Here is a 10,855-nt window from a genome sequence, read left to right as displayed (position 1 = left end):
AGACACTCATCCAATTGATCACCTTAAGAGAGATCGATAGCTAGGGAGAAGTATAGACCCTATTAAGGTTGTAGAGTAGCCGAAGACTATGACTAAATGTGTGGCACTACGACGTACATGCCCACCGACGAATTCTTATCAACATGGACCGTCCAACATTGTATAAATGTCTTTTTTTAAAAAAATGGTCGTGGGTGGCAAATTGTGAATATAGTGAAATACACTTTATTAGATGACTCACAAATGATTATTTATTCTTTTTTTGAAAGGAGCTTGTTAGGCATTTATTAGAGAAAAGCTATAATAGCATCAGGGGGAATAGACTCCCAATACATAGCAGAAGACTGCGAAAAAGCTAGAGTGGCTAGAGTATGAGCTAATAAATTAGACAATCTAGGAATATAGCTAACTATGCAAGAATCGAAATGCAAAATAATAGCAGAACAGCTATCTAAGGCAAAGCCGACATAGGACCGAACCGATCCCGTAATAGAAGACAGGCATTGTTGAAGGCTCGAACAATCTGTGAACAACTCAATCGCAAGCTCCCCTCTATCCCGTAACCAGGAAAGAACCTCCTTGCATGCAAAGGCCTCGGCCATGAGGGGTGAGTGACATGGCTGCAAAAGGGCATTGAAGGCCGCAACATACGCACCATTCGAGTTGAAAAGTACCGCACCGACCGTAGCTTTGGTGGATGGCAGATGGAGCCCCGCGTCGAATCTACACGTGCGTCGGCGGGCTGGAGCGTGCTGTGCGTGGCACTGGCAGTGGCAGCCTGCGGAGCAGCGACGACCTTGGACGTCGAGGCCGCATGCAACGCGGCAGTGGCGGGCGATGGTGCGACGGGCTGAGCAGCGGAGGACGGATGTGTGTCGCGCCAGGCACGTAAGGCAGCCGTGGCCGTGGCCACCACTTTCTTCGGGCGAGGCAGACAAGCATCCCAGACAGCACCATTCCTAGCCTTCCAAATATAATAAAGGATAGCAGAAGTGAGGAATAACTTATTAACATCTAGAGTATCCAAGACTTCTCTAAACCAAGTATGAAAAATATTTGTGACAATTAGAGGGATTGGAATGTGGAATTCACTCCAAATGGCTTTGGCAAAGTCACACATAACTAGAGAGTGCATAGTGTCTTCACATGAGATGCCACACATGGCACAAAGGGGATCAACTTCTACCCTCTTTATAAGTAAATTCTTGATAGTGGGGAGGATATCTCTCAAAGCTCTCCATAAGAACGTCTTCCATTTGGGCGTAACTTTCAGCTTTCATAGGGCAGACCATTTATCAAATGAGTCCCTGGACGTTGATTAAAGCGAGATGAATGGCTCAGATTAAACCGCACAACCGCACCTGAAGCCCTCACTCGCACGAGAACTTAAATCTATATATATATATATATATATATATATATATATATATATATATATATATATATATATATATATATATATATATATATATATATATATATATATATATATATATATATATATTTATTTATTTATTTATTTATTTATTTATTTATTTATTTATTTATTTATTTATTGTGTTATTATATTTATATCAATATTAAAGTCTTATGTTATTTATTTAATCTTCTCCCAATGTTATTTATTAAATCTGTTAGAAAGATCTGATCTCTAGTCTCTACCCTTCTTTTCTCTTAAGTCTTATCCCAATAAAATAGATATTGAAATCTTCTTTTCTCTTATCCCAATAAAATAGGCTTCTCTAATCTCTAGGCTCTAGCTTACATACGTCAAATACATAGAAGAAATCAGGCTTCTTTCCCAGTTTTCACTTTCCATTTGATAGCTTACAAAATAAGCCAAAATGATGAAGGGTATGAAACATCAAAAATAGAGTAGCAATTAACAAAGCAAAGAAGAAGAAGAAGAAGATTGAACGTTGAAGAAGAACAAATCTGCAGAAAGAAGAAAAGATCTCCATCCCAGGTTAGCTAGTATAAAAAAAAAATGTAAAAATGACACTTTTTTTTCCCTTATTTGATTTATCTGTTCTTGTGGCTTCTATTTCACTTTTTAGTTCCATTTTTAGTTCTATTTAATTTTTTAGTTTCATTCACACGATTTTTTTTTATATGTTGTGAAGAAGATCAGAACTTGAAGACTTTAAAAACAAATCTGTAGAACGAAGGAAAGATCTCAAGGTTAGCTAATACAAAAAAAAGACACTTCTTCTTCTTTTTTCCCCTAATTTGATTTATCTGTTCTTATAGCTTCTCTTTCATTTTTTTAGTTCTATTTAATTTTTTTAGTTTCACTGATACGATTTTTTTTATAGTTTGTGAAGAAGATCGAAAGTTGAAGACTTGAAAAAGAACAAATCTGCAGAAAAAAAAAAAAAAAAAAGATCTCCAGGGCTAGTACAAAAAAAAAATGACACTTTCTTCTTCCTCCTTTTTTTCCTAATTTGATTTATGTGTTCTAGTGGCTTCTCTTTGGCTTTTTTTAGTTCCATTTATTTTTTAGTTTCATTCATACGATTTTTTTACAAGTTATGTATATGAATATATGATAGATGGTGATATTATTTCTCAAGGAATTGATGGTTTCAATTCTAGTACACCAATTCAACGGGTGGAACACGGGTGGAACCTGATAATTCTTCACCAGTTGAATTTTCAACTGACCCTTCTGTTCAACATGTTGAGCTTGAAACTCCAATTACTTGCAATATGCTTGAAGATGAAGCAAAAGTTGGTGATAAACGGTTAAGATCAATTGTTTGGCAACACTTTAAAAAGATTAATGTTGAGGGAGTTAATAAAGCAGAATGCAACTACTGCAAGAAACTTCTTGGAGCACAAAGAAAAAATGGAACAAAGAATCTTCATGAACATCATAAAGTGTGCAAGATGAGGCACTTCAAAAATATGAGGCAACAAACAGTATTGCAACAACAATGGAAAGCTGATGGAAAAATGTGTATAAGTAATTACACATTTGATCAAGAAACTTCAAGGAAGGAGTTGGCAAGTATGATAATCATGCATGAATATCCACTTTCAATGGTTGATCATTATGATTTCAAAAGATTTGCATCTGCTATTCAACCACTATTCAAGATTCCTTATTATGTTAGAGATCTCGGGTTCTATTCTTCTTGTGGGCATCCTTAACCTATTTTATAAAATCGTTGTCTTGGTTTTCATAGACAACACAGAAGCAACCCAGTTATATACCAGATGTTGCACTTTTATACATAAGAGTTTGTGTTGCTTAGTTGGTTAGACATTATTTGCTATGTTTAAAGTCGTAGGTTCAACTCTTGTTGTTAACATTTAGTTGTTTATATTTTATACAACTGTTGTCTTTTATAAAATAATGATGCGCAAAGACACTGGCTTTTTTTTATAACCGTTGTCTTTGTAGTGTTGTGTATTCAAATACGCTTAAAGACAACATATCAAAGACAACGGTTAAATAAAACCGTTGTCTTAACCAAATAAAGAACGCGCAACGACAACGGTTATATAAAACCGTTGTCGTTGTAGTGTTGTGTATTCAAGTGCTATTAAAGACAACACATAAATGACAACGGTTAAATAAAACCGTTGTCTTTTAAAAAATAATAATGCGCAAAGACAACGGTTTTTAAAAAAAAAAAATTGTTGTCTTTGTAGTGTTGTGTATTCTAGTGCGCTTAAAGACAACACACCAACGACAACGATAAAAAAACCGTTGTCCTTTAAATAAAAAAAAAAGCATGCAAAGACAACGGTTTTTAAAAACCATTGTCTTTGTAGTGTTGTGTATTTGAGTATGCATAAAGACAACACACCAACGACAACGGTTAAATAAAACCGTTGTCTTTTTTAAAAAAAGAGCGCACAAAGACAACAGTTTTAAATAACCGTTGTTTTTCTAGTGTTGTGTATTCCAGTGCGCTTAAAGACAACACACCAACGACAACGGTTAAAAAAAACCGTTGTCTTTTAAAAAAAAAAACGCACATAGACAACGATTTTAAAAAATCGTTGTCATTGTGGTGTTGCCTTTTCACAAAATGCACAAAGACAACACACTTACAACAACGGTTAAGTAAAAACCGTTGTCTTTGACAAAAGTGTTGCATCAAAGACAACGGTTTTGGACCAAACTGTTGTCTTTTATACAAAAGACAACGTTTTTGTTAAAAATTGTTGTCTTTCTAGTGTTGTCTATGTGCATTTTTCTTGTTGTGCTTCTAGGAATACAATTAGAAGTGATATAATGAAGATTTATTGTATGGAAAAGGCCAACATCAGGGACATTTTGAAGAAAAATCCAAGTAGGTGGCATTAACTATGGATATGTGGACGGCATCAAATCAAAAGAAAGGCTACATGGCTATTACTGCACACTTTATTGACAAGAATTGGAGTTTGCAAAGTTTGCTTATAAGGCATGTTACTTAAACTAATCTTATAATTTATTTCTTATATTATTTGTTGTGCAATTTCTTACATTATTTGGTGTGCAATTTTTTAATTGATAGGTTTATTTATGTGTCTTGTCCACATACATCGGTAGCTCTTTCCAAAGAATTGTTGAAATGTATATTTGATTGGAATATTGAAAGAAAGTTGTCAACTTTGACGGTTGACAATTGTTCAACAAATGATGGTACGATTGAACTCCTTGTATCCAAGTTAAATCCTAGCCATCTTTTATTGCGTGGGAAGTTAGTTCATATGCGTTGTTGTGCACACATTTTAAATTTGATTGTTCAAGATAGGCTAAAGATTATGAGTTCGGGATTAGAAAGTATAAGAAATAGTGTTGCCTTTTGGTTAGCCACACCAAAAAAGACAACAAACTTTTAAAGAAAATGCAACACATTTGGAAATTGAATATTCAAAGCAATTAGTGCTTGATTGCAAGACCCGATGGAATTCTACATTTCTAATGCTTAGTGTTGCTTTGGAATTCAAGGATGTTTTTTATCGTTTGGAACAAAGAGAAACTCTTTTTACTTGTGCACCACTAAAAGAAGATTGGGAGTACGTTAGCTGAAGAAATGTGAAAGAAATTGAAGTTGTTCTACGAAGCTTCAAATGCATTTTCTGGGAGGAACTATCCAACAACTAATGTGTTTTTTCCCTTGATGTGTGAGATCAAATTCTCTTTGAGGATGTGAATGAAGGAGATTGTTCCAATTGAGGATGTGAATGAAGGAGATTGTTTTCTCTCGGGATTTAAGTCCTATTTGAATAATTCTAAAACAACGGGCTTGAAATCCGAGTTGGATCAATATTTGGAGGAAGAAGTATTGCAGTATTGCCATTCAGGGTCGGATTTTAGGCTGTGCAAGTTGGGCTACCGCACAGGGCCCCCAATTTTAGAGGGGCCCCAATTTTAGAGGTCCAATATTTAATTTTTATCTAACTAGTTTAGAAATAAAAATTAAAAGTTTTCAATTAAACTTAAAAGGTTCCATGAAGAAATGGTAAGAATGTGTATTTATTGTATTTTAACTTGGAGGTCAAAGGTTCGAAACTTGCATGTATTGATTTTACAAATTGTAATTTTAATAGGGCCACATTTATTTGCCAGAACAGGGCCACCAAAACTTAAAATACGGCCCTGTTGCCATTAGCTAATGACTTTGATATTTTAGTTTGGTGGAGAGGTGATGGACTCCGCTATCCAGTGTTCAAAAGATTGCCAAGGACATTTTAGCTATTTCAATTTCTACTGTTGCTTCGGAATCAGCTTTTAGCACCAGTGGTAGATTGGTGAGTCCTCATTGTAGTAGACTTCATCCAAATATTTTAGAGGCATTAATGTGTGGTCAAAATTGATTGTTGAAAGGTATTAAAGGTAATAAAATTTACTCAAAATTTAATAGCAAATAATTAATTACTTTTATTTAGTTTACTTGATATAATTTGTTTTTTGTAGGTAAACTTTTCCAAGAAAATGATGCATGCAAAAAAACACTATTCATGATGATTATGAAAATGAAGAGGACTTGGAAGAAATGGAGGTACATCTTAACTATAACATAATTTATGTATTAAATTTAATACGTTAAAATAAAATTGACATGAATTATTTTTAATTATTTTGAATCTTTGATTCATTTTTTTTAGATGGCAGACTTGGCAGTAGAGATTTGAAGAACTAGTGTTGAAGTCTATAACTACTTTTTTGTACTAAGTCGAGGACTTGATGCACTAATATAATCCATGAAAATTTGAAGCATTAAACTTGAAGCATTGTATAGATTTTTGGGTAGTAAAGGAAGGTCATAACTAACTAATATTATAGCTTCTAATTTTTTTTGGTGTTATTGGCTAAGATTTTATACACTAATGTTGAAGTTGGAAGCAAATGTTATATTCAAGTTGGTAGTTATTTGATGAAGACTTCGATGCATTAATATTATAAATTGTAGTAATAAAAATTTTAATTTATTAGATGTAAGTTTCATATTATTAATGAGACTAAGGTTACATGTTGGGTATTCCCCGCACCCGCAAAATCCCCACGGGAGCGGGTATGGGAAGGAATTTCATTACCCGCGCGAGTGCGGGTGCGGGTGCGAGTATGGGGAGTGGGGTGGGATTGCTGGGGCGGGGGCGGGGATATCTCCCGCCCCCGCCCCGCCCCATTGTCATCCATACTTTTGACTTCCCATTTGTTAAAAAGCAAAGCATAGAGGATGAACCCCCTAATGGGATGCCCTAAAGAGAATACTCAAGGCTGAAATCAATAATTGCCAGATCTAGGTTATGCATGTACATTTGCAATAATCAACAACTCTCTCCTCAAAAAAAAAAAAAAAAAAAAAAAAAAAAATACCCAAAACAAAGTTAAACCTACTCATTGACATAAAAATATGTAAAATTAAATTCCTTTTCAGTCAAATCCCTTATTAGTTAGGAAATGTGAAATTTAGAGTCCTAACATTGGTTGTATAGCAATTCGCGCAATCAGGAGGGGAGAGAGAATATAATTTTACCTTAAATACAACTCCGGCATTCTTTAACTTAAAACCTGAAAAGTGAAAACCACATCCTCAATCTAGTACGATGATACTCCAAAATACATATTAGCCCTAAACCTAATCGTATAGTAAGATACGATGAGCTTATCAGAGAAGACGGCGGAGTATATTTCAACGCCACCTCTTCTTCTTCTTCCCCAAGACATTGTGGTCGAAATCCTCTCCAAGCTTCCTGTTAAATCCCTAGTACAATTCAGGTGCGTTTCTAAATTCTTTTGCACTCTCATAGCTGATCATGGCTTTGGCGTCCTATATCGCAGCTTGTCCTTGACCCTTCCCAGTAGGGCGGGAATCCTCATCGCTTTCAAACGTCAAAAGTGGTTCTGTGATGACCCTCCCGCCCCTCCGTTTTACACCATAAATTTCAGCGAAGAAAACCCCCGGCGGCCGGGAATGCTCCAAGCCAACCGTCTCGGCTACTTGGACTCTGAACCCTTTCTGACGGGCTGTCTACGCTCTTCCTCCGACGGCCTGATTTGTCTGTCCAGACCCAGTGGAGACGTCACTGTTTGCAACGTTAGTACGGGACATCGTATTTACCTTCCGAGAATCAAATTCCACTCCCCCCGTCCATTTTCACCCTGTGCAGTGTTGGGGTTCGATTCACAATCTAAAAGATATAAGGTTTTGATGTCAGTCTGTAGGAAGGACCCAGCCTGTAAGAAGGACCTCACGCAAATCCAAAGTTTGGAGTATAAGCACTGGATTCTGACGGTAGGAGTGGATAAATCATGGAGGGAGATCAACTATTCTTCTCACCCCTTCTACCCCTTTGAAGGCTATACCCACCCTGGCTTTTGCGATCCTAGTGTCTACATTGACGGCATTATATATTCCTATAATTGGCTGACGACTAGAGATGACCCTCATAGCTTCCACATAGTAGCATTTGAAGTTGGGTCCGAGAGTTATTCTTTGATACCAATTCCAGTTGAAGTTCCATCATCATCACATTTTCATTCTATAGGTGCATTTGGGGAAAAATATTACTATTCTACTCTTGTTCACGACTATTTTGCATTGCTACAAGTTGATGGAGGTCAACTGGCTATTGTTTATGTTTGGAGAATGGGCCGCCTAAATGTTTGGACTTGGGAGAAATGTAAGGAATGCTGGGAGAAGATTTCTATGCGCATTCCACCAAAAGAGGGTAAATACCTGCGGTGCACTACGAATCATGCTGGGGAGATTGTTTTGTTATGTACAAATAGTACCGAACTTTCAATTTTGGTTTGTAACTTGAAAAGTAATGTTTGGAGAAAATTTGATGTAGGTGGAGTTGAGGAGGAGCTTCCAATTGATTTCTCTAGGGATGTTAGAATGTACAAGACTATGGACAATGTGTTTTCCATGGAGTAAGATTAGGCAAAATGACAGCTTCAATTAACAGCAGGTTTTGTTGATGAGAGATGGCTTAACTAGTTGTTAACTTATGAATTTGAGAGATGGCTTAGCTAGTTAACTTATGAATTTGAGAATGTTTCTTTTTTTATATATTAGTATGGTTCTCCAGTATTAGAGTGTAGAAATTATATAAATGTCAATATAATTTTAAATTTTAAATATGATGTGATTAGTACAAGCACACAATGAATATCTAAGTTTGAAAGGGGTGAGGCAAACCCCTAATTTAGTTTATTCAAAGCTAAAAGTTTGAGAAAACAATGCCTAATTAAGAACAAATCGATCTATTTATACATGTATGAGATTGTGACAAAATATGATGGGGTAAGTGAATTTAAATAGTGTTATTTACACTAGGAATTATGTTGGGGAGATTGTATTGTTATTATAAATAGTAAAAGAAAATTTATTTTTGTTTGTAACTTGAAAAAGTAAATTTTGGAGAAAATTTGATTTCCAATTATTTTCCCTACGGATGTAGAATGTGTTTCCTTGTTGTAAAAGCTAGTCTGATTCGGGATTATCTTAAGAACAAATTGCACTTTTGGTCCTGTGAGTATTAGGGTATTGGCAATTTGAGTACGTGACTTTCAAAACTCCCAATTTAAACCTTTAACTATGCAATTTTTGGCAGATTTGGTCCTCCGGGCCAAATTGCCGGCCAATTTTGGCCGGAAAAAGATTTAATGTTTGGAATTAATTTATGATGAGGGTAAAAACGTCATTTTTTTATTGTATTTCACTAGAGCCGTCAAAATGGGCTTAGCCCGCCGGGCTTTCCCGCCCCGCCCGCCAAAAGGGCGGGGCGGGCTCATGGTTTTGAAGCCCGTATTAAAAACGGGCTTTTTTGCCCGCCCCGCCTAGCCCGCGGGCTTGGCGGGCTGGCGGGTAGCCCGCCAGCCCGCCTTTTTTTTTTTTTTTTTTTTTTAAGTTTTTAAGTTTATATATATATATATATATATATATATATATATATATATATATATATATATATATATATATATATATATATATATATATATATATATATATATATATATATATTAAAAATAATATGTATAATATGTATAATATAATAATATAAATAATAGGAATAATTATACTTACCCGGTTACCCCTATTGGTGTCATTGTTGTCATGTTGTGATGAACAAATTTATGTTATTTTCTTATGAATAAGTGCTTTAAGTAGATAGCAATTAAGTTATTAACATAATCACATTAGAGTTTAGATTTTAGAGACACATCACACATGATTAAAAAAAAAAAAAAAAAAAAAAAAAAAAAAAAAAAAAAAAAAAAGAGGCGGGCTTTGGCGGGGCCCGCGGGCCTAAGGCGGGGCGGGGCGGGCTGCCCCTACCTAGGCCCGTATTATTGGCGGGCTTTTTAGCCCGCCCCGCCAAAAGGCGGGCTTTGGCCCGCCAGCCCGCTTTGACAGCTCTATATTTCACCATCGAAATTAATGTTTGGAATTAATTTCCGCTTCTTCTCATCGCTCATGATTGGGTTAGCGAAGAAATCGAACACCGATTCCTCCGTGAAGACTTTCTCGATCTTCTCCAAGTCGCCTACGGTTGTCTCCATAGTTCCGTTCGACTTGGAGACGTCGCAGAGCGCGAGAGTTTCTTCGAGGGGGCCCTGACGGTGAACTTCGGAAGCCTAAGGCCTCCGGAGAAGGAGAGCTTCGCCGTCGGCGACACGATGATTTGAGTCGACGGCGGGGAGCGCGACTGGAATGTGATCGGAGTTTGTTGCAAAGCGCGACTGGAATGTGATCGGAGCGCGACTGGAATGTGATGATTAGTGGAAGAGCCAGCGCCAGCAACCACCCTCCTGCTTCAACTGCAACTGTTTCAGCTGCTACATGAGCTACTTGGTGAGGTGAGACTCGTCGCCCAACCGGCAGCTCATCCACGAAATCATCGACGCTTATGAGGACAGCCCGTAATTGCAGAGCAAGAAAAACAAGAGAGAGAATAGAAGAAACAAGGCTAACAACAATGGCGTAGAGGAGGAGGAAGACGAAGTCGGAGGTGAGTTTAACCTCCGATGAGCACCGTCGCGCCAACGGCGGCGACGACAGTGGCGTAGACGAGGAGGAAGACGGCGGTGAGAAGGATTGTTAGCTTTCTGGGAGAGAGAATTTGGACCTGAAAAATCTCTCTCAAGGTCTTTGCTCATCATCATCTTCATCGTCTCTGCTCAATTTGGACCTGGGTTCTGCAATGAAAAGAAAGGGTGATAGGTTTTATATAGTAGTTGCTATGTCCGACATGAGCTTTATCCCTTTTACTTCCCTCCCTCGATTCGCCGGAAAAATCCACCGTCGCCGCGTGGGAAGCAAAGAACTACCGTGTGAGTCGCCGGAACGAAATCCGTCGCTGCAACGATGAAGAAGGGGGGAGAATGGAGAAGAAGAAAGAGTGT

General features: G+C 37.2%; 1 protein-coding gene and 1 long non-coding RNA gene across 2 annotated transcripts; both read left to right on the top strand.

The window, feature by feature from the left end:
- The first annotated feature begins 1,946 nt into the window (after positions 1-1,946).
- LOC109162402 lies at positions 1,947-2,861 on the top strand. Its single transcript, XR_002051084.1, has 3 exons — positions 1,947-1,966; positions 2,124-2,181; positions 2,316-2,861. It is a non-coding gene; the product is annotated as an uncharacterized LOC109162402 (long non-coding RNA).
- A 4,242-nt stretch (positions 2,862-7,103) lies between these two features.
- Positions 7,104-8,384, top strand: LOC109162429 (putative F-box protein At3g52320). The gene has a single exon (XM_019311132.1). The coding sequence runs from the start codon at positions 7,104-7,106 to the stop codon at positions 8,382-8,384; it is 1,281 nt and encodes a 426-aa protein (XP_019166677.1).
- The last annotated feature ends 2,471 nt before the right edge of the window (positions 8,385-10,855 follow it).

This window comes from Ipomoea nil, unplaced genomic scaffold (assembly GCF_001879475.1).
Source record: "Ipomoea nil cultivar Tokyo-kokei standard unplaced genomic scaffold, Asagao_1.1 scaffold2942, whole genome shotgun sequence".
Taxonomy (NCBI): Eukaryota; Viridiplantae; Streptophyta; class Magnoliopsida; order Solanales; family Convolvulaceae; genus Ipomoea; species Ipomoea nil.
Note: the sequence above shows the minus strand (reverse complement) of the source record. Positions and strands in the feature narration are given on the sequence as shown.

What these genes read in the sequence shown, in the direction of transcription:
- LOC109162429 (XM_019311132.1), top strand. Translation starts at nt 7,104, where the DNA reads ATGAGCTTATCAGAGAAGACGGCGGAGTATATTTCAACGCCACCTCTT.